The sequence below is a fragment of the Humulus lupulus genome, chromosome 8, assembly GCF_963169125.1.
Source record: "Humulus lupulus chromosome 8, drHumLupu1.1, whole genome shotgun sequence".
Taxonomy (NCBI): Eukaryota; Viridiplantae; Streptophyta; class Magnoliopsida; order Rosales; family Cannabaceae; genus Humulus; species Humulus lupulus.
The window spans coordinates 85,108,543-85,133,629 of NC_084800.1; the positions used below are offsets into that span (position 1 = coordinate 85,108,543).

At 35.3% G+C, this 25,087-nt stretch overlaps 2 protein-coding genes across 3 annotated transcripts; both read right to left on the minus strand.

The window, feature by feature from the left end:
• Positions 1 to 289: 289 nt before the first annotated feature.
• LOC133798003 (uncharacterized) lies at positions 290 to 3,049 on the minus strand. Of its 2 annotated transcripts, XM_062236164.1 has the most exons (7): positions 2,885 to 3,049; positions 2,207 to 2,340; positions 2,016 to 2,071; positions 1,325 to 1,448; positions 1,114 to 1,220; positions 672 to 732; positions 290 to 592 (listed from the first exon to the last, which is right to left on the minus strand). In XM_062236164.1, the coding sequence occupies exons 2-7, from the start codon at positions 2,286 to 2,288 to the stop codon at positions 513 to 515; spliced, it is 510 nt and encodes a 169-aa protein (XP_062092148.1). In that variant the 5' UTR covers positions 2,289 to 2,340; positions 2,885 to 3,049; the 3' UTR covers positions 290 to 512. The 2 variants fall into 2 exon arrangements, with proteins under 2 accessions (XP_062092148.1, XP_062092147.1); XM_062236163.1 differs by lacking the exons at positions 290 to 592; positions 672 to 732; positions 2,885 to 3,049 and adding an exon at positions 2,493 to 2,682 and having other exon boundaries at positions 753 to 1,220.
• Positions 3,050 to 15,056: 12,007 nt separating this feature from the next.
• Positions 15,057 to 18,878, minus strand: LOC133798004 (endoglucanase 8-like). Its single transcript, XM_062236166.1, has 7 exons — positions 18,392 to 18,878; positions 17,179 to 17,586; positions 16,437 to 16,529; positions 16,144 to 16,347; positions 15,929 to 16,040; positions 15,640 to 15,806; positions 15,057 to 15,524 (listed from the first exon to the last, which is right to left on the minus strand). The coding sequence occupies exons 1-7, from the start codon at positions 18,593 to 18,595 to the stop codon at positions 15,195 to 15,197; spliced, it is 1,518 nt and encodes a 505-aa protein (XP_062092150.1). The 5' UTR covers positions 18,596 to 18,878; the 3' UTR covers positions 15,057 to 15,194.
• Positions 18,879 to 25,087: the final 6,209 nt, after the last annotated feature.

Consider the following 25,087-nt stretch of genomic DNA (forward strand, 5'->3'; position numbering starts at 1 on the left):
GGCCAAAAAGTCTGCAGCTCTATTATTTGCACGATTAACTAAACTAAAAGACACATAGTCAAAGACTTCAAACGGAAGAATATTGGCAAAAACAGGGTAACCCGAGAGGAGTCAAAGAAGATTTGGATATACATCTACTAACTGAGAATAACACATTAGCCATTTTGATAAAAGCTGGTAATGAAATTAAAAAGTGCCCAACTCACATCTGACTCGCAGTAATTTTTTAAAAAATTCATCTACGTTGGTGGATACACGAAAGAATAAGATAGAGTGAAAGTTCTCTCCATACATAAAACGCGATCAGACAGAAACCTTTTCCATCACTTCATATAAATATACAAAAATATGGAATTCAAAATTTTTATGAACGGCAAAATCTAAAGCACAATACAAATTACAAATTGAAAAGACTAGCAATAGTAAAGAGATAATTACCCGTCGTTTTTTTACTTTTAAAAAAGAAAGGTCAGTTGTTAAGAAAAAATGCAATGCGACATGGATAGAACTATTTATGAAGCCTTTTTGGGAGGAGACATGTTTCGGATGAGAGAAACAACCGTACAAATGCTAAATATTTGGATAAAAAACCCTGTGAAAAATGAAAATAAAATGTTATGCTGCAACCACAAAGATGTAAAAAATTTACCTAAAAAAGAACAGAGACTCACCGAGTATAACACGAGAGATTTCAAGAAGTTCAAACTTATTTGCCTCCCAGTTACTAATAACCTAGGGAGTAATCACATAAAAACCATTAGTGAGCTCTAGAATAGCAATTTAGATACTAAACATAGAGGCTTTAATAATTATCAGAATTTAGAATCTAGTTCCTAACAATATTTCATTAATTTGTCATGATTAGCTCTTTCAAATAACACAACTTACGGGCAGCTCAAGCAGAGTGCTATATACAGTTCCCATACCTTTGTAGTTTTGCCTGGTGTTATCCTGACCTCATTTGGCTACCATAAGCTCAATGCTCACTCTTATAGATTCTTGTTTCTTTACTAGACATTCTAGATGTTCTTACATTTTCTTAACAGCTCTTTAAGAATTGTGAAACTCTTAAAGATAATGAAAAAAAAAATTAAAATCATAGAACCATCTTACCTGTAGTGTGAGATTGTCCTTAGCAACACAGTAAATGGAGAGGATTAGTGCAATAGATGATCCAACCATGTAAAGTCTCAACAAATTTGCACGACTACGCCTTCGTCCTTTGACACAAGTTTGAAAACAATATTTTAGTGAAAAAGATACCAGAACATGTAAAGATTAATTGAAAGTGAGAACGAGATAAATTACAGGAAGAACTGACAACCTAAATCTCCAATTACTAGGGAAATCAAACAGACAACAATAGAAGAAATAGCAATCCTATTGGGTCCTTCCTCCCAGGATGTCTGTAGAACAGTGTACAACACTCCTATAATTTGCATAATAGCCTGCAGTAGATAATGAAAACACTTTACAGACAAAAATACAAGACAGCCAATTGATGTATTTATCCAAAATATTGATGAGCAACAAGCATTGACATAGATTGATGGCTTCAACTTAACAGTTCAAAAATGAGTGATCTATTCGCATAAAAAAGACCTGAGAACTGTGTGGAATTGAAGTTTGATAAACTTGTTTACGGGAAAAGTTGAATACAAGTGTATTCAATCAACAACCTTTTTTTTAATTATATAATTTATTTTGTTTTCAGTTAATTGCTAATCTATATTATCATGTCAAGGGAAAATATAATTTTGAATAGCAATATTGAATTTCTAGAATGTTTACTCTACCATTTAGGAAAACCCAAAATTACACACAGAAACCCCATTCCTCATTAACAAGACGTGAGTTTTAAGCGGAATAAAATCGTCAATAAACTTACAGAAATTAATGGTTTATGAAATCTAAAACACAAATTACACTAAGTAAAATGAAGCAGATACTTGATGAAATTTCTGAAATGATGAAGTAAAACCCATTTGCAGAAATTACAAGCAATTCAAATATACCTGAACAAAAATTAGCTTAGAGAGGTGGGACTTTCCTTCAGCTACTCTTTGATACCCTACAATTCAAATAAAAAAAAAAAAGCTTACATTAGAACCAAAGTCGGGTCTAATGAGGTAGAACAAAAGAGATTAAATCAGACAGTAAACTGAAATGAAAATTGAATTGAATCGAAGTAGGAGATGAAACTCACTAGATTCAACGACCATGCGGTAGGAGAAATCGGAACCGTCCGTTCCAGTAGGCCTTCCATATGTGGATTTTCTCTGCTGCATCTTTTCTTCTTCTTTTTCTCGGCTATGGACAAAGGGCTTTAGCTTCAAAAACCTGCAAAAATTTGGACAGATCCCTAAATTATTGTTCTCAAGAAAGTTTAAATTACTTCACTATAATCATACAACATAGTTCAAGGAAACGAGGGATAGCGATGAATCACAAACAAAATGTCGTAAGGAAAATGGGATCACTTGGGTCCTTACAATACAATGTCAAGTACGAAATGCTATGCAACTGGCGTCTATTTTCTAACCACGCGGGTGGGTATGGCAGGCGCTGAACGAGGTGATTATATACACTAAAAAGAACTAAAGATCTCATTGAGGAGTTTTATCATTTTAACTGTTCCTATAAAGAAATATAGCTCTCAATTATTTTAGCATTTTATAAATTCCAAACTAACAATAGATGGAAGCTGTTCCTATAAAGAAACATAGTTTTCAATCATTTTAACATTTTATAAATTCCAAACTGACGATAGCAGCCTTTCTAACTATGGCGAGGGATTTGGAAATTGAGTTTTTTGATATTACAGTTCGAGGAGATCAAAATAAAAAAAAAACAGATGAGAGATTCAAATAAGAAAGAAGGTTACCACAAGAGAAAATAAGCCGGAAAAGATGGTCGACAGCAGAGGAGATGGGTGGTGGCAGAGTAGAGATGGGTGAGATAGAGGTTGTCCGGTACAACCTAAGGTACTGCCGTATAATGTCTTTTTACCTCTGTTCACAAAGAGCAATGCAGAATTTTGAATCCCCTAAAAAAACATTATACCTTCTATTCTAACAAATTACTGCTTTCTAAATATAGTATTTTTGTAAAATAGTTCACAAATATTTCTAAATACAATTTTCGTGAATAAAAAATTGAATATTATAACATAGTATTTAGATAAAATGATTGTGTTTTTATTCTAGATTATTAATTTTGTGAATTATTTATGATTTTAGCTCAAATTTTAAAATGATATAGTTCTTGTTTAACAAATTAGATTTTGAATTTTCTATTTTATAAATAGTTCAAATAAATCTAAAAACTCCATTTTGATTAAAAAAAATTAATATAACAACACAACATTTGACAAAATAATTGGCATAATAATTTTTTTATTTTGAATTTTAAGTTTGGTAAATTCTTTATGATTCTAGTTTAACAAAAAAATTTATCTCACTAAACGCGCTGTCAAAAGTAACGTTTTCCACCGACAAAGGTCATTTAGACTTTTCTAACGCGTTTTTGCATCGGCAAAAGACGACGTCGAAAATCCATCAGAAACAGAACTTTTACTTGCGCAAAACGTACTGCGCTGGTAAAAGTTACATTTAGAGAAGTAAAATTGCGCCGGGAAAAATAAGTTTGCGGCGACGAAAAACTTTTCCACGATTTGTGGAAACACTTTTAGTAGCGCAAAATTGTTTCGGCAAAGGTGGACGCAATTGTGCTGGTAAAAGCTAAGTTTTTTAGCGACGCAATTTTGTGCTAGTAAAAGCTAGGTTTTTTAGTGGCGCATTTTATCACCGATAAAGGTAATGACGTTTACCGACGTAAAATTACGCCAGCAAAAGTTTTTTATTTTTGGCGATAATGATTTTTGCTGACACAATTTTGCGTCGGAAAAGTATTTTTGAAAATAAAAAAAATAATAATATTGATTTTAATTTTAAAATATTAATATTAATTAATAAACTTCGATTTTAATAATTAATAATTATTTAATTTGTTTAGTAATATTATGTTTAATTATAAATAAAATAAAAATTAAACTGTTATAAATAAAATATAAAAATTATTGTATAACTATTAATATTTATTGTCTTTAATAAACATGAAAATATAAAAGTAGTTTAGTAAATTAAATATTTAATTAATTGAACATTAAATAAATAAAAAGCTCTATAAATGTGTAATGTCCTCCTCATCATCCTCGCCCCATGAGCATCATCGTCACCTGAACCATCGTCTTCGTCCGGATCCTCTTCGGTAAGTCGACAATAAAACCAGGAGCCAATACACCAACATGCTTCAACAAAGCACTGAGCAGTACATATTGACGCCATTGGCAACCCCCCAAACCCTTTCTTATAACATGGGTGGGGCCCAAGGACATCCTTGGCAATGTCCATATTAGGCGGGAACTGACCGTTGACATTATCGCCGACACAAAAAGCAGAAGATGATACAAGGGTCGTACTGTGCGATGCTCATCACTCGGTCATCTCAGTCTCCACAATAAAAAACACATATATCACATTCTAATATAACATTATTTGAAAACCTAACTTAGAAATTTTTAATATAACTACATATAAAATATAACTTTATTATCTATCCGCCAACATCCTATCATTGATGATTGCAAACCAATGATTGAAAAAGAATGTGATTAATTTTGTTCCTGTGTGAGGGAGCAAATGGGCTAAAGTTAATTTGGTCATGAAAATTCATATCTAAATCACAATAATGGAGATATTTTTTATATATACAGTAAGAGCAGTTAATTCCATTAATGAAGAATTTAAATATCTAAACATATACATCAACAATATTTGCATATTTGTGATTTAGATATGGATTTTCATGAATAAACTAACTTAACTCATAAGCTCCCTGATACGGGGACAACATTAGTTATGTTCTATTTTTTATCTTAGTCCACAACCATTAATCATAAAAATATTGGTAAATAGATTATAAAGATTTAATTGTTATAAATATAATATCATCAAATGTTCTTTTTTTTTTATCTTAGTCCATTAAGTGCATGCCTATATATATCTGATACTATCATTAATAAATGATAATAAATCAAGTTTTCATTGAATTAAATACAAAGTTACAAATATTTGTTCAAATTAAATATCAATGTCCTCGTCATCACTAACTACAACATCATTACGAACGTCACTATCACTATAACTATCGACTAAAACATTGCCATCATCCTCATCGTTTTCATACTCGGGCAACATGTCGTCTTATGCAATTATATTTTTTTGCCTGATTAGTAAGAAATTATATTATAATTAAAATTTTAGTTAATTATTAATTATTACAATTTTTTTGTAAATCATTTAATTATTTGTTGCTTTTGTTTATTCATTATTTAATTAAAATATTAATTAATTAAAATATAATTTTAAATTTATTTAATTATATTAATTTTATTTTGTAATTTTTTTTATTATTCCTCAAATTTATTTAATTTTATGCTTAATTATTATTTGATAACAATTTTATTATATTTGTATTTTACTTAATTATATTTGATTGAATTAATATCCTAAATTAGTTATTTTTTCAACATTACTTAAAATAAACATTAAAGTTTACTTAAAATTTAATTATTATTTTTTATAATTAATGGAGGCTTGGGGATGGTGGTGGAGAATGAAGAAAGGGAGAGAAAGAGAGTTAGAAGAATGGGGAAGAAGGCTGGGCAGCTGTGTAATATCGCTATGACTTTTGCCAACACCTTTCATTGCGCCGAAAAAAGTCTACAATGCGCCAGCAAAAGTTGAGCACAAAACCCCTAATCTAAAACAACACCGTTTAAATAACTGAGGCTTTTCCCAGTGCAGTGTAGACTTTTGCCGATGCAACGAAACACGCCGACAAAAGTCTACCCACCAACCTTATTTAATACGTGCACGTGCAGTAATATAAAACGTTGACTTTTGTCGGCGCGTTAGGTGAAATGCGTCAGCAAAAGTACCTAACAAAGACCTCTCGACATAATTCAAAATTGCATCGGTAAAAGAAACATTTCCCGGCGCAAAAAATGACCTATGCCAGCACAAATTAACGCCGGAAAAAGATTCGTTTTTGCCTGCACCTTTCGCAAATTGAGCTCGCAAAGACCTACTACTTCTTGTAGTGTGTGTTGATTAATTTAAATTTTTTTCAACAAAATTAAATTTAAGAATTTATTTAAACTATTTTACAAATATACAATATACATATACATGATTTAACACAAAATCAAAAGCAGTCGCGTGCATATTTTTGTTCTCAAATTAACATATATTACTAATTAAGAAGTATTTATACCAATTGTGCGTTGTGCCTATATACGTGTTTTGGTAAATTGATATTTAAGTCTGTTATGTAAAGTATATATTTTTTATATTTAAAATTGGACTAATTAAATTATTATTATCAAATAGCTAGAAAGAATATAATATTATCATTATCGTATGTTAATTTTTATGACACAGCGATAACAAGTCAAGAAATACAATAAAATTTTATGGTTTAGCTTAAGGAATACAGTAAAACATTTTGTTTGCAATCATAATTGTTGTTTCATTACGAAGAAAAGGTTGAATTTTAATTAAAATATTTAAGTAATAAATAGAAATTAGATTTATGTATAAACATGATAAAATGTTTTTTTTTTATGAATCAACGAGGTTTTCATTACTCCAAATAACATCTTTACAACCTAATAGCATCTTCAATGGAAGATCTAATAATATCAACTTCTATACAAGTATATTTACTGTTAAAATATTTCCCGGCTTTACATCTTTACAATCTTTACAATTTTGAAAACCACTCTATGTCTACTGAGCTGACATTTTTAGGCCAGACACAGCTGACTCTACATTTGACATCTTCCTTAACCTTTCGCACAATCAAGTCTTCCTTTACCACATTCGAATTCCATAGAATATCATTTCTGGCATGCCAGATTTGATAAACCAAAGCTGCAATTGCAGCTGAGAAAATTTGCTTTTTGAACCTGCTGATTTTAGCTTTTTCAATCCACCAAGAAGCATGCCCAATGATCTTGATTCAGCTCCCCATTGAAGCCAGCTTTTCACTTGCTGAAGACATATCAGGGAAAAGGAGCAATCAAAGAATAGGTGCTCCTCTGTTTCTGTTTGAATTCTGCAGAACAAACAGTGAAACTCAACAATGACATTGTGTTTCTGCAGTTTTTCCCTTGTTCTCAATCTGTTTTGAATAGCTATCCATAAAACAAAGCTATGTCTTGGTAAATTAAGTCTTCCCCACACCTCTTGACTCCATTTTACCTTATTCTGAACAGGACATAACAACTTGTAGCCTCGAGATATCTGGTATCTTGCACCAGCAAACTGCTGCATATCAATAATGCTCTTAACCTGTTCTTTGACAGCAACCAATTTTCTCCAATACCAGCTCCCATGAGTAGGTGTCTGATAGCTCCACCAATCTTCTCCCTTGGTGTAGACACTATATATCCACCTAACCCATAAGTTGTCTTCTTTTTTTGCAATTGCCCATACATACTTAATGATGGCAGCATTATTCCACTCAACAACTTTCTTAAAATCGATTCCTCCTGCCGCCTTGGATTGACACACACTGTCCCAAGCTATAAGGCCTGCTCCCTGGAACATGTATTGGCCCTTCCAAAGGTATGCACGGCAAATGGCTTCTATTCCATTGAGAACCTTCTTTGGCAAGATCATGACTTGGCTCCAATATGAATGAATGGTCAGTAACACAGAATTGATTAGCACGGCTCGACCTGCAAATGATAAATTTCGAGTACTCCAAGCCTTAATCCTAGCTGTCATTTTGTCAGCTAGGATAGAACATTCCTTGCTTGAAATTCGCTTAGCACATACGGGAATGCCCAAGTATTTGAATGACACTTCTTTCCTGCAAAAACCTGAAGCATCAACAATACACTGCAGGGGGGTTTTGAGCAGTCATAACTTAAGCAATAAATAGCAAGTTCATCTAAACATGTTTTGATTCCAACACCACCTGTCCAATCATATAAAAATCACAACTAAAGAAAAACCATACAAATTCCAAATTCCAAACAAGAAAGAGATATACTTCAAAGCATAGCTAACTTGAATAGGCATTGCATGAGGTTTATTGACAATGATAATGTTTCGAACCTATTTCAGACCCCATTTGAACCTATGGTACAAATCATCAAAATAATATCAGAAGTTTCAAGTCAAAAGCTACATTTGGCCAGAGGAGGTTACTATTTAAGTAAAAGCGAGGGAAACAATTTTTTTTAGCTAGAAGTAGGTCTGAGTGAAATTTAAACTAGGCCCATAAGTGTTCGAACCAAAAATTTCTAAATCACAAATTTCAAACTAAAGTCTGTCATCTTAACACAAACTTATTCCTCTAATTATGTTTTCGGCTTATAATAACTTGAAAAATACATGCAAACCATTTTAACAACATTACTAGCCCATTATCAATTGCTTCAAGAATTTCTTCAACTTTGTGAGTTTTTGCAATGTGAAGCTATTGAACTAGTTTCCCCAAGTGAATAAAAAAATCTATTAGTGGATTTATTTGTGATTTAGAATGTGAGTGTGATGATTTGAGAGATGAGAGAATGGGATAATTTTGGTGCATTTTGAATTCCATGAGTATTTTCATTATTGTTTGGTTTTAAGTTAAGCTTTTAGGGGTAGTTAAGTTTTTTTAAATGAGTAGATGAATAATTTTACTACTACAAAAGAAACTTTTCAACTTAGGTACTTAAGTGAACATTTTAGCACAACTTAGTGTTAGGAGTTAGTTATAACAACTTTCTGTTAAGAGTTTGTTATGTATTTTTGTACAACTAAGCTTATAACTAACCTAGCTTTATATACTCTTGTAACACTCAATTCCTTCCAATGAGAATCATATTACTTTCTTTCATTTACTGTTTTCTTAACATGGTATCAGAGTCACTCTGATTCTATCTCTCAATCCTTCACGATTTTCTTGCTTCATTGGCGTTATTCTTTCTTCTAGTTCATTTTTACTATTTGTTGTAGCTATGGCAACTTCAGTTTTCCCTCCTGCTCCAACTATGGAGTCTTCTTTGGCGACGGAACCGATGGTGTTCTCTCACAATCTTTCTGTGAAGCTTGATTTCAATAATTTTCTTCTTTGGCGACCGCAAGTTCAAGGTGCCATTGTTGGTCATCAACTTGATGACTATATTGATCCAGATTTTGTTCCTCTAGAAATTTTTTTGACTGAAGCTGATCGTCAAGCGAAGAAGGTGAACAAGGCTTTTATGCAGTGACACACTTAAGACCAATTGCTCTACTCCGGGCTACTCTCCTCGATGACGAAAAGTATCCTCACGCGCGTGGTTAGCTGCCGCACATCTGCAAAAGTCTGGAAGATTCTTGAAGAGTATTTTACTTCTCAAACTCATGCAAAGGTGGATCAGTTTGAGACTCAGCTTCGAAATGTCAAGAAAGGATCCTTGTCCATGAATGAATTTCTTCTAAAGATCAAAGTCTTGGTGGAAAAATTGGAATCGGTAGGGCACTCAATCTCGGTCAAGGAGCATATGGCAGCTATCTTCAATGGATTACCCCCAGACTATGATGTGTTCATTGTCTCCATCAATTCCAGATCTTAGTCGTATACTGTGGCTGAGATCGAATAATTGCTGCTCTCTCAAGAAAATCGTTTGGAGAAACATCATAAAACCCTTGATTCGGCCCATGCTATGGCTAATCTCACTCAGACGCAAGGGTTCAAGAAGAGATCTATTTTTCCCCTTCGTTTTCTCATATAGTGCTCCAAGGTTCCTCTTCTACCGGTAGATGTGCTTTTTCCTCCCCTGGTACTTTTCGATCTCAAAGGAACCCTTATGCTACTAGTGCTCGTGGCTCATTCTCGTCTAGCACTCCTTCACCGACTGGTTCCACTCGTTCAGTGTCTGCCTATCCAGGTTCCAATTGACCTACATGTCAATTGTGTTCCAGAGTTGGTCATCTAGCATCAAAGTGCTACCAAAGGTTTAATCTTGAATATCTAGGCTATGGAGCTAATCTAATTGACAAGCAACAAGGCAACATGACAGCTATGTTAGCTACAGCTAAAATGGTGAATGATCATGCATGGTATTCTGATTCTGATGCTACGAATCACTGTATAGTGGACCAGCGCAATCTGTCTCAAAAGCAAGACCACAAAGGACCTGAAAAGCTTCATATAGGTGATGATAGTGGTTCAATTGTTCAGAATGTTGGTAAGACAATCTTGAAATCTCACTCTACTAATACAATTTTTGCTCTTAATAATTTTCTTCATGTTCCAACACTAACTAAAAATCTTATTAGTGTTTCTCAATTCACCCGTGACAATGGTGCATTCTTTGAGTTTCATCCTGATGTTTATTTTGTGAAAGATTAGGTATCCAAGAGGATATTGATGCAAGATCATCTTAGTAATGACCTCTATGCATTCATTCCACACTCTCTTCGTGTCATTCCAGCTCATTCCTCACCTGCTTCAAAAGTTTTGGTTTTCCTTCTGTGTCAAAGCCTTTTGTTACATCCCTTACTACTAATAATAATACTTCATGTAATAATGTTGAGCTTCTTAGCACTCATTCTGATTTTCATGCTTGGCATCGCAGGCTTGGGCATCCAGCTCCTAAGATTGTGAAGTCTGTATTGTCCTATTGTAATATACCTTGTGCTAATAAAACTCAAGCTGAGTTTTGTACATCTTGTTGTCAAGGTAAAATACATTGTTTTCCTTTTCCGATTTCTAACACAGAGTATAGTGCACATTTTCAATTGATCCACTCAGATCTTTGGGGGCGATCTATTTCCCCATCAACTAATGGTTACAAATATTATGTGCATTTCATTGATGCTTTTTTTTGTTAAGAACAAAATCAGAAGCATTTCAAACATTTGTCCATTTTAAAACTCAAGTTGAAAATGAGTTTAACTGTAAAATAAAGTGATTACAGTCAGATTTGGGGGGGGGGGGGGGGGTGAATTTCGTGCTTTTACTCATTTTCTTTCCCAACATGGAATTTCTCATCGTTTGTCGTGTCCTACAACCCATCAGCAAAATGGGGTTGTCGAACGTAAGCGTCATCACTTAATTGAGACATCTCTTACCGTACTTGGCAATGCTTCCATGCCTTTGACCTTTTGGGATGAGGCAATTCATACCTCAGTGTACATCATCAATAAGTTACCAACATCAGTGTTGTCTAATTTTTCTCCTTATCAAGTTCTTCTTAATAAACATCCTTATTACTCTCAACTAAAGGTATTTGGATGTGCTTGTTATCCAAATATTAGACCTTACAACTCTCATAAACTAGAGTATCGTTCCACTGAGTGCACTTTTCTAGGATATAGTCTAGACCATAAGGGATACAAGTGTATGTTGAATATACATCTGTCAGGATGTAATTTTCAATGACCATACTTTCCGTTATGCCAAACTCAGTTCTAGCTCTACTTCCCAATCATAATCCCGTCCTACTAGACACACTTCCACTTTTATTTCTATTATTAAAATAAAAAATCATGATACCCCTGTTCGTGTGGTTCCAACTTTGTCTAATAACACTCAGCTGTCAAGTTCTATACCTCAACAGTTTTCAACATCTACCTCATCGTCTCAGTCTAGTCCTCAGTCCTCTAGTTCAGTTTCTTCTTCTGCTCCACCTATAGAGCATAATACTAATGTTGAGATTGCACATTTTATTTTACATTCCAATATTGAAGGGCCTTCAAATACTCATCAAATGGTGACAAGGTCTAAGGCAGGGGTTTATAAACCCAAAGTGTTAATTGCCTCAAAGGAACCTCTTATCACGTGGCTGATGCTTTAAAGGATACTTCATGAAAGTCTGGTATGATTGAGGAGTATTCTGCACTTGTCAAGAATGGGACCTGGAGTTTAGTAGATCTCCCTCCTCACAGAAAGGCCATTGGATGTCGGTGGATTTTCAAGCTTAATTAAGGAGAATCTTGATGGTTCTATTTTGAGGCACAAGGCACAGTTGGTAGCTCAAGGTTTTAGACAACGATATGACTTTGATTTTACTGAAACTTTTAGTCCCGTTGTTAAACCTACAACTATTCGGGTTATTCTAACAGTGGCTTTGTTTAAGAGTTGGCAAATAAGACATTTGGATGTTAATAATGCCTTTTTAAATGGAGTGTTGAATGAGGAAGTGTATATGTGTCAACCTCCAAGATTCATTCAGCCTAATACTCAACATAAAATTTGTAAATTGCATAAGGCATTGTATGGTTTAAAGCAGGTTCCAAGGGCCTGGTTTCAAAGGCTTCGGGATACCCTTTATACTCTTGGCTTTCGGTGTACTAAGTCTGATTAGTCACAGTTTATTTGTAAAACATCCACCTATATTTTGTTCATCTTAGTATATGTGGATGACATTTTAGTGACTAGTAGTTCTACTATCCTAATCGATCAACTTATAGCTCAATTGCATGTTGCATTTGCTCTAAAGGATCTTGGTATAGCTCATTATTTTATGGGCATTAAGTTGATTCAAACAGAAGTTGGTATGCACTTATCTCAGAAAAAGTACATGATTGCTTTGTTATGTAGAGATAATATGCAATTTGCAAATGGTTTGCCAACTCCAATGTGTGCTTATGAGAAGCTCTCTGCCTATGGGAGTGATCTAATGGAGGATCAAACCGTTTATCGCAGCCTTGTTGGTGTCCTGTAGTACGCCATAATTACTCGCCCTGAACTCAGCTATGTTGAGAACAAGCTTTCTTAGTTCATGCACAATCTGCTTGTCTCTCATTGAAAGGCTTTACGAAGAGTGTTGCGCTATGTCAAAAGCTACATTGGATTATGGTTTAGTTTTTCAGAAGTCTTCATCTATTGAACTTGTTGGCTTTTGAGATGCCGACTGAGCATCAGACCCGGATGACAAGAGGTCTGCATCTGGGTTTTGTGTGTATCTTGGCAACAACATTGTCTCCTGGTCCTCAAAGAAACAACACATGGTTTCTAGGTCCAGTACAGAAGCGGAATATTGCAGCTCGGCCAATCTCACAGCAGAAGTTACTTGGTTACAATCTTTGTTGACTGAACTCTCCACTCCCATACATTCCACTCCACTATTGTGGCGTGATAACTTGAGCACTGAACTTATGGCAGCTAATCCAGTTCAACATGCTCGTACCAAGCATATTGTATTGGACATCTATTTTGTTCGTGAAAAAGCAGCCTCCAATCGAATCATTGTCAAGCACACTCCTTCTTTTGCTCAAAATGCAGATATTTTTACCAAGTCTTTAGCTACTGCTCGTTTTCTTTTACTGAGAACCAAACTTAGAGTGGTTTGCATACTTACTCTAAGTTTGAGAGGGATGTTAGGAGTTAGTTATAACAACTTTCTATTAAGAGTTTGTTATGTATTTTTGTACACCTAAGCTTATAACTAACTTAGCTTTATATACTCTTGTAACACTCAATTCTTTCCAATGAGAATCAAATTACTTTCTTTCATTTACTGTATTCCTAACACTTAGTTACTTTCACCTCAATTATATCTTTAAATCAAGTCGTCGCATCATCATCTAATGGCAAAGTTAACTGCAAGTACTTATGTAGCAACTAAAAGTTAATTTTGGGCACTTTTGCCATCAAAAAATATATTTGGGTACTTAAATGCAACTTTTAGTACAACTTAATTACTTTCATAGCAAATATCCTAACAAAACTCTAGGTATGAAATTAATGTCTAATCTAATTTGAAAGACAGTAAAAAAAACCTAAAAATGAAGAATAAATTAAAGCATAATTTTTTTAATCCTCAGCAAATCTAAATTACTTATACTCAACATTGTTCACATTTGGAAAAGACTTAGCATGGATAGTTTAAAAGACGCCATGGGCAAACCTGAATGATGAGAAGAATCAGATGTGAAAGAAAATTTTGTTTTACTATAAAGAGTATTCAAGATGGCCAAAATACGCGTATTAGGGGTGTACACGGTTTGGTTTGGTGCGGTTTAGAAGAATTTTGAAACCAAACCGCTCATGCGGTTTTTTCAAAATGAAAAACCAAACCAAACCATTAAAATTAAAAAACCAAACCAAACCAAACCATAAATAAACGGTTTGGTGCGGTTTGGTTTGGTTTTAACCATATAACTAAATTATTAAAATTTTAAACTTTTTTTTATTATAAAATAATTAACTAAATAATTGTATTTAAATAATAATAATTTTAGCTTTACTTTTAAGACCATAAAAGTCTACAAGAAGCTTATTTTCTTTGTTGTTGTAAGTGTAAGTATTTTGAATCATTTTATAGAAGTGGGAAAAAGAAATGTTTACTTTCTAAACAATGTGGGACTTTACATTTCTCTTTTTTTAGTTTTGGAAACTTGTGCATGTATTAAATACTACTAAAAACATATCCTAAACAATTAAATTGTGTTGGCTTGGATGGTTTGGTAGATTTTATATTAACTTAAGTGTAGGGGTTCAAATCTTTGAACCATCATTTCTAAAAACTATTTTTTTAGAAAAAATCACGGTCCGGTCCGGTTTAATTGGTTTTAAAAAATTAGAAACTGTGACCAAACCATTAAAGTTGAGCGGTCCGGTTAAAACCGAACCATAAAAAACAGTTTCACCGGTTATGGTTTTTGGCGGTTTGGTGCGGTGCGGTTTGGTTCCAAACCACGGTTTGCGGTTTATATGAACACCCCTAACGCGTATCGCTGGGTTTTGAAAATGATAGTAGAAAAAAAAATAGGTTCATTTTGTAAATAATTTTTTTTATCTTGGATGACATGGCACTACTACATTAGTTGGTGTAAAAAAAAATGGGTTTAATATGTGGGCAATAAAGCTGGACAATTTGCTTGAAAGGGCTGTCCCTATGTAGGTAAACCACAATAAGAAACATACTATTGATACATATTCTGACGTTTGCTTAGCTAGGAATCATTTGGGAGATGACAAAAAAAATGATATTTATTTATTTAACATAATTCAATCAAATCTCTAACTTTTATTATACTCTTGTATTTCTTTTCGACAATTCGTTATTCTAAAAAGTACAATATATTAAATTCATCTTGAGAATGAAAAACGAAGGGAGAAAAAAAAAAAAAGAGTTACAAATAAAGCTAATTGGATGGATGTGATTTAAAGTAAGCCAAAACACCCACAAAAGGTGCATTGATATATGTAGTGGGCTCAGAATGGACAAAATCAGATCGAGAATCAGAGTAAGAATCGGAAAAATCAGGTCCTCCAACGATGGCTCCTACTAGCACATTTGGATTAGGACTATTGCTAAGGAAGTATGTGGTCCCACCATGACAATCTATGTGTGCTTTCCAATTATCTATCGACGGTAAAGATGATCCACGGTGATGAATTCTTTGAGGAAACTTTGCACCATAACCTACCATATATGACATTTTAGTTGGATTATTTCCTAAGATGTAATCCACCTGCATCACCAACATCGATCATAAATAAAAACTAGTAATCTTTATGATGATTAAGTTATTAAGAGGATTAACAAATCAACTATTATCAAGTTTATTTGAAAGAAAAAAAACTTACTTGGCTTCTTGCGACCTGGATAAGCCTAGAGGGAGAGGCCACGATATTATTACCACAGTGGACTACTCTCTTGGCTTGATTCAAATAACGTGAATATGCAACTAGAAGAAATGACAAGGCTGTTGCATGCTGCAAGTTACTTCCTCCACGTTTAAACAAAAGCCCACCTAAAGTTGTACAAGACATATGCCAAAGAGATATATTATGGAATGAAAATATTATTATGTACTAAAACGAATTTATTTCCTGAGAGAGAAGAGATTAATTAGTATAATAAGTACGTACGTACCTGGAGAATATGATACTGATTTGGTTGGTGATTCCGGCAAAACTGAGCAAATGAAATTGTCCGCGTCGGTAATGAATGGGGTAGAGCTTGCACTGGCGTTAGACACGAGAAACTAACAAGAAGAAAATCTTTGGTTAACATTTTCTTTTTGGATTATTATATGTAAATACATATATATGTATTTATAGTAGAGGAAATTACGATCGTTTGATTACCTTGGACATCAGTACGTTTATTCCAGCGGTTTTTGTATCCCATCCAAACTCAGCAAAGGAATAACCATCTGTATATATGACACCATCAATGTCTCTATGTTCCACAATACTGTTCAAGGTGTGTATGCTTGTCGTGACATAATTCCAATAGTAAGGTTCTTTTGTTGCCTTGAACAACCATGCTGCTCCCCAAACCAATTCATCCTATAATAAAGCCATACAGATCGATATAAGATTCTTGAAATTTTTTATAAAAAAGTTGCAACTTAACCATTCATTGAAATTTTGGATACCTGATAGCCACTGAAATCACAATAGAAGGGACAAACCCAGTGTCCAAGAGTGTCATTATAGGATCCCCTGTTCTTATCTGCAAAATCAAAAACCTAACCCAAAGGAGGAAGAAAAATCAGGTAATACTGGTCCGCGGTCACACAAAGGTATTACATTATACCATAGGGTATAACATTCGTGCATATGAGTGATATTTCTTATACATATATACCTATATTTTTTTCTGTAATTAAAACTAATGGTATTATTATGATTAAGCATGTATTTGAATCACATAGTAAACTTTCGAAAAATAAATAATAAATCCAAACGTCATATACCGATTGACACTAGTACTATGTTTGGTTGAAAGGAAAGAAAATATAGGTAAATATAGATTTTTTATATTGTTTGATAAAGAAGGGAAGGAAAATAGAGATAAAAGATAAAATTATAATTTAATAATTATATAAATTTAAATACACATTATAAAAAGTTTTACTCGACTTCTTTACTTTGAGAAGGATAAATACCTACTAAATTTTTTTCATCCTTTTTTTTTTCTTTCCAACCATTCAAACATTTTTTTTTCTTTCTATCTTCACTTTTTTCCTTTACCAACAAACATAGTCTAATGCTGCTGATTACTAACTATCAAATATTTTTATTTCTGTAAATGGTTACTATAAAACTTGAAAATTAGCCTAAATCACATCAATAATCATATGACCAAACGTTATTCTATGCTCTGTAACATCATACCGTTCTGGCCCTATTGAGAAGCCTAGCAGCGTAACCCCGATCACTGGAGCGAAAGGCCATGGAAGAAGCTGCGAGAGCCGCCGCAATCTCGGCCGAAACCTCAGAGCCAGGGAACTGTTTGGAGACGGCGAAGGGTGTTCTAGGGGTGTCCATGTCTTCGGGTCTCTCCCAACACATGTGGTCTCCATAAGGATCTCCAACTTGGACGAACACAAAGCCAGGGACACTGGTGGCCTTGAGTAAGTAGTCTGTGCCCCATCGTATGGCGTCCAGCGCGTGAGGGAGGTCTGCTCCCATGGATTTTCCGAACTCTATCACGCTCCATGCCAACATGGTCGTGGAAAACGCCATTGGAAAGTTGAACTTCACATTGTCTCCGGCGTCGTAGTACCCTCCTACCAAATCAACCTGTTATACAAAAAGGGCTCAGGGGTTATTTGGTACGTGTTAATAAAAGTTTTCTAATCAATCGAGGAGAAGTGAGTATGTATATGTATGGAAAACCTTTATATTTGTTGAGTTTGTGAGTGAGAATATTTTTGTTTGTGTGTGTGTGATATTCTCATTTTCATATTAATAATAGAGTGTTGATATCTCAATAATAAGTGGTGACTAATAATACTTATTAAATTTAAATAATTGGAATCTGATATCGTATCAATAATTATCCGTCACATTCATGTAGAAATGGACATCAATAATATCTCTCAGCAATTATCTTAATAATATATTATATTATATCATAAAGAGCTGTCCTCTGTTACATACAAAATGGAAAATTAATTATTAGTTTCAAAAGTGTAACATTGTTTTTTATATAGAAAATTACGTCTATAAAAAAAGCTAGAATTAACTGCTAATTAACTCGTAGACATGACAAGATAAGTATAAGAATTAATGATAGCAACACTGTGCTTTTCTTCCATAACTCATCAAATATAATTGGAAAATGGATTTAATATACGCTTAGCTGTTAATGACATGTTTTTGGTACAGGCATACTACCACAAAAGACGTTCACAGAATTAATCAGTGGAAAGAAAAATAAATAATTAAAAAAACTCGAAAAAAAAACAATACAGTAGCATCATATACACACGAGACATACACACAGATCTTGAGAAAATGCTCGAGTAATGGCTAACTAGCTAGCAAGAATAATCATATGAGAAGATCAATAAATTTTTATATACATAAAAATATATAAACTTACACCAATGTCAAAGCCATCTTGAAGAGCAGAATCCTTTCTCCATGTCATTCTTTGAGAAGAGGGTAGCTTCCCTGACCGCTGGCCTTCGAAGAACAAAATACTCTTCGACAAGGCGTCCCCATAATCGATGGAAGCCACCTCCACAACATTTACCATTATTCTCACCCCTACTAGTAATACTACCAGAGTTTTTAAGAAACTCATTATATATATTTTATAATACTCTATAATTTACTCAAAAAAAAAATCTCTTTTTATCTGTTATATAACTATGTATTCTCTTACAAACACTCACACACACATATATATAAATGTTTTTCTTGCTATGATGGAAGGTTATAAGGGCGCATATATATACGGACAAAGAAAGAAAATAGTATGAGTTGGATTTTCATTAAGGGAGAAACATTTTATATATATATATATATATATTTCTGGTTTGGTAAGGAATTTTTAATGAATTTAGATGATAAGAATGAATATTAGGGAGAAGAGATATTTGCATATTAAGGCATCGAAATATATAGGCACTTCCGGGGCATTCGCTTGCATATATATAGTGCATGCATATAAATTGCTTGCATTGTACCTATTATTACTCTATACTTTATAAATACCAAATAAATTCGTTTACACCAACAATCAAGTGCGGCTCCTGTTTGGAATGTTTCTCACACTTTGTCTTTCTTAGAATAATAATAAACACAAGAAGTATACGCGAGACAATAATGGAAGCAATTATCATTTTCTTATTTTGTTCTAAATCTAATTATAATTTATTTTATTTTTGTCTATATACATATCCACTGGAACAGTAAACAAAAATATATATAATTGATTTTACATAAGGGATATTGGCGAATTTTTTCAAAAGTTACACTTTAATATCTAAATATTTTTTTTTGCTACAATAATACATAAATCTACAATTTTAGTGCAACTAATTATCGTTAAATATACACATGGCACATTTTTATACTCGTAAATTTAGGTATTAAAGTATAACTTTATACATAATTTGAGTATTATCACCGCTAATATCACTAAATTCTTAAATACTATAAAAATTATTTTAAATTTTAAAAGATCAAAAAGATTATTAGAAACTAATTAATAAAACTAAAATTTGTAAATTCGAAACAACCCAATTTAAAATAGAAACTCAAAATCATCCCAAAATCCATATTGTTGACGGTGAAATCTCGTCAACGATATAAGGTTAGAAAACTAAGACTATATTGCCAAAGGTATTTGAGAAGAAGATGGAGAAAACTTAAATGAGCAAAAATGTAGAACTGCAATGGAGTCGAAATTGTATATTACTTAACAGCCTTAGCATACAATCAATTTTCCAACTCCCGTTCATGTGGAATTGGGATTCATTATATAGTGGGCTCTAATGGCCCTAGATACATTGTGGTCCAGGGGACCAGGTAGTACATAGGTACACTGTCTGGAGAGTGGTTTCAGAGATTGTGGTCTTGCAACCAGTACAAGGACAGGTGCTAGGAGGATGTCTCCACTACTTGACCGTATGAAGGTCAGAGGAGTGGTGCAGGTGGTAGGGGTGTGGACTCTGACATCTATCCACAGACACATATGCCATTCCCCCTCTCCTGGCGTTCCCACTACTTGCCTGGCAGAGGTACCATATTCGTACGCTGACTCCCTTAGGTCTGTGGGTACATTCCAAAAGATACGCGTGAGAGTTAAACTTTGCTGGCCGGGCTAAGAGGGCTAGGCATGAGAGCTTCCGTGGGGTGCTCCTGGTGGCGTGGCATGGTGTGATGGCCTCCCAAGAATATGCCGGCCCTAGGGCCTCGCGTGGCACGCCCCTTGGGCACGGATGGTGGCCTCGCGTGGCACGCCCCTTGGGCACGGATGGTGGCCTCGCGTGGCACGCCCCTTGGGCACGGATGGGGGCCTCGCGTAGCACGCTCCTTGGGCACGCATGGTGGCCTCGCGCAGCACGCCCCTTGGGCACGCATGGTGGCCTCGCGTGGCATGCCCCTTGGGAACGAATGGTGGCCTCGCGTGGCACGCCCCTTGGGCACGCATGGTGGCCTCCGTGGCACGCTCCTTGGGCACGCATGGTGGCCTCGCGTGGCACGCCCCTTGGGCACGCATGGGGGCCTCGCGTGGCACGCCCCTTGGGCACGCATGGTGGCCTCGCGTGGCACGCCCCTTGGGCACGCATAGGGGCCTCGCATGGCACGCCCCTTGGGTACGCATGGTGGCCTCGCGTGGCACGCCTCTTGGGCACGCATGGTGGCCTCGCGTGGCACTTCCCTTGGGCACGCCCCTTGGGCACAGATGGTGGCCTCGCACGGGAGGCTCGAGTGCACATGACCGAGGCGAGACGGGGGCCTCACGTGGGAGGCTCGAATGCACATGGTCGAGGCGAGATGGGGGCCTCGCATGGGAGGCTCGGGTGTGCAGCCAAGTCGCGAGACGCGCACGGGTCATGGGCAGCCTCGCATAGTGAGGCCCTCGTTGCCTTGACAGGTACTTGTGCATGTCGGGTAGCCTCGTATGGGAAGGCCCTCGGGTCTCTAGGGGCATCTTCGCAAAGGCCTCCTACGAGACATGGGACTCGCGTGGAGAAAAATATTGGGTTGCTTGGTTTGCCCGTGGCTAGCGAGGGTAAACCTCCATTTTTTTCTTGGTGGATTTTTGGCATCCACACTTGCCCCCCATTCTATAGGGAGGCCTTTAGGCGTTCTTGTAGACTCTTCTCTTCCTTTTTATTTTTTATCGTATATATATATATTTTTTGCATTTTTCATGCTCGAGGTCCTTTGGAGCCCACGCAAATGGGGGTTCGATAGGTCTCTCTTTGGTGCACCTTGGTTGTATTTATAAGGATATGTTGATCCTTTGGGTTCTAGCTATCCTTTTATCTATTTTTGCGCGCGCTTATTATATCTTGCGAGAAGCGTCCTTCTCGTCATTAGGCATAGTACTATTTTTGCAAGCGTCTTCTTTGAGACCCTTTTTGGAAGCGTCTACTTTGAGACCCTTTTTACTAGTGTCTACTTTGGAGACCCTTTTCTCAAGCGTCTATTTTTGGAGACCCTTTTCTCAAGCGTCTACTTTTGAGACCATTTTCTCAAGCGTCTACTTTGGAGACCCTTTTCCCAAGCGTCTATTTTTTAGGTGATCTCCCCTCGAGTCGGGACTTTCATGGCTAGATGGTCTTCGTTCAATCTCAAACTTGGCCAGCGACCCCTCTAGCACGACGCCCCCTTCTATATGGAATCTTCAGACGTATTGGTAGCTAACCAACTGGAGGAAGGTTCGCTTTCTTCCACATAGAAGTTCTTATGGCCCTCTTCCACACGTATGTACTTCTGTGCTCTCTCTCGAAGTCATCCAAATTCGTAACTTCTCTTTTGAGCATGTTCCCCCACAACTTGCTTCCTGGACGAACTCCGGCTGTAATAGCCATCTTGTGCTCCGCTTTGGTTAAACCTCCCACCTTTGTTGCTTCTATACTGAACCTATGGATGCAGTCCTTCAGACTTTCATTCTCGCCTTGTTTTATGTTAGCGAGGCTGGTAGTTGGCATGATGTAATCACACGCTGCATGGTGTTGCTGAAGAAATTCATCAGAGAATTGTTGCCATGACTCGATTGTTCCTGGCCTTAACCTCTTGAAACACTTGTACGCCACTCCTTTAAGCATAACGACGAAGCAATGGCACTTTGCCCTGTTCTTGACCCCTCTTAACCTCATCAAGTTATTGAAGGAGTCTAAGTGATATTTTGGGTCTATAGTACCCTCATACGGAGTCATGCGAGGCTCTCTGAAGCCAGTGGGCATTTGCTCAGCCTGAATCTCCCTTGTGAAGGGTGAATCACGGTCGAATTCTTCGTCATCCATGTGCCCCCCAAGTGCAGTGGTGATCTTGCCTCGAGGGCTTTGCATTTTGGTGTCTAGTCCCCTCCTCTTTTTGCATAAGGAGTTTTGCGGGTTCTTGGGCTGATCCCTTGCCTTGGTTGTGTCCCTCGAGGGAACCGCGGGGGGTACGTCTCTTACTTCTGACCTCTCCCCTGTTATATTATTTTATAATATAATGTAAAATTATATTATATTATAATATAATGTTTTAGATTAAATAAATGTGACAAAGTGTGTCACATATTGTAACATATAATAGAGAGTTACAATATTTAGATATATGAGATATATCCAAATAATGTAACATATTTGGTGTTACAAATTTGTAACTTCCAAATATTACCCTTTATTGTGTAAATTGTTGTTACACAATATTGAGATGAATTTCACAAAGCCATATGTGATATGGCTGTTAGAGATATGATTTTAACCCCAATAATGTGTTTTGGGAGTTACAAAATCATTTGGGAGGGTTTGGAACCGTTTGGAAAAACAGCACAATTTTTTGTGCTGAAATTGGTCAGTGGCCGCGGCCACCAACATTCAGTGGCCGTGGCCTGTGGGTCAGAGACCAGTGGCCGCGGCCACAGGCCAAAAAACTGACCAATTTTCAGTTTTTTCAATATTTGTTGTACGGCTCAAAAAACCCAAATAACTCCCAAATCTCTTTTTTAATTCCATATTAATCCAATTAAACATTGGTAACAGCCATGGGGGTTGGTGGAATTTGAAATTCAAAGGGTGTCTCTAAACTCTATAAATAGGAGCCTATAGCTCACTTGTAAGACATAACTTTTTTATCCACTAGAGCACTTGGCTAGAAACACCTTGAGGCTTGATAATTCCAGAAAGTTTTTCCAATATCTGAGAGAGATCCCTTAGTGCTTGAGTTAGGGGGAAATAAGCTTTTGGACAAAGGTTTTAAACCTTTTTCAAGTTGGTGATCCCCAATCCTCTTCACTTAGGTTGTGTAAGTGAGAGTTTGATTGTGTTTCTGTTCTTCCTTTTATTCTATTGCTTTTCTTCTTATTCTCTTGTTCTATTTATTTGTATATTTTGTTTAAGAGTTGTAATCTTTCATTTGGTCTAAACACTTTATTTTACTTGTAATCTTTTGCTTAGAGTTGTATTTTCACTATTCTCTTCTTCATCATCATCTTCTTCCTTTCTTTAGTTTATTTGTATTTTCAGTTATAGAGTTGTAACCTTATTTAATCAATCTATATTTACTTGTAATATTATTGCATAGAGTTGTAATATTATAATCATTTCTATTGAGGCAAAACAATATTTTCCTAACATTCAAAAGCTTGTTTCTTTTTTGTTTCAATGGAAGGGGAAACAATCAAGATCATGAACCAAGACCTAGTGAGATTGGATAGGTTTGATGGATCCAATTTTACTAGGTGGCAAGACAAGGTGAGGTTTCTTTTAACCACTCTCAAAATCGCCTACATCCTTGAGTCTTCCTTGGCTCCTCTAGCCGAGCCATCCGACAAAGACACTCCCGAGGAGGTGGAGAAAAGAAGGAAGAGGGAGGAGGACAACTGATGGACCCAAAACGGGTATGTTTAAATATTTATACTCGCAAGCGCACGAATCGTATTTATAGAATAGTTTTCGTGTAAGCACGAGGTCGAACCCAAAGAAGTTGTCTAAAATCAAAAAGAAAACTATTTTAAATCAAAAGTAATAAATTCTAACCTAGTTCCAAAGATTGATGAGTTTTAATATTATGAACATAAAATGAAAGATTGAAAAGTAAAGCTATTTAAGAGAATGAAAATAAACCAATAATGATTTGACAATAAGTGTTAAAAGAAAAGATTATTAAGATACTAGAATCCACAAAATGTAAGTTTAATAATATTTATTAGTATATTGATTCCCAAGTTTTTAGTGATAGTTAAAATAATTTAAACTATCCTTTTCCAAAAAGATTTATAAATTTAAACACAAATTTCTTATAAATAGATAGGATTTTTCTTCACTTTTCAAAATTATAATTTCAAAGCATTTAGTGTAAATCAATCTAATGAAATAACAAATAAATCAATGAACATTATTTATAAGGCAAAACATAATATTTTTGTTCTAAGCATGGATGTGTACAATTTAATGACACATCTTACACAAAGAATATTATGTTTATGCACTAATGAAGAACAAAGTGTAAATATGTTCTAACAATCTAAAATACAAGATATTTAAGATGAAAGAAATATATGAAGAAGAAAAATCCATAGACTTTGTTGCATTACAAGGGAAATCAACATACAACATAAATATTACCTAGTTACAAGTTGCTTCATCATGATCTTAATAATCTTATGAAAAAGATTAGAAGCACATAACTAGAATAGAAATTACAAAATAAATGACATACATACTTGCAAAATGCTCTTGAAAAACCCAAATGGAAGAGAGAATGGTAGAGAGAAAATGGGAGAAAAAAGATGGTAACAAAAAATTAAGCACCCCAAAATGGTCTTCAAAACCCTTATTTATAGCCAAAATGAGATTATTAAAATAATCAATTTAAATTAAGTAAATTGATTAAATTAATAATAAAATGGTAAATAGGGGTAAATTGTAGGAGTGATGATGATTTTGGGGTAAAAAGTGTATGGAAAATGGGTAAAAAGTGGCATTTTGAGCATAGGGGACAAATGGTACACTTAGGCAAATTTAGGCTCAAAAAGTGGCAAAATGCAGCACTAGGCTGCTGGTGGCAGGCTTGGTCTGTGACTGAGCCGAATGGGCCTGGCAGATGTGCGGTTTGGAGGCCCAATTGG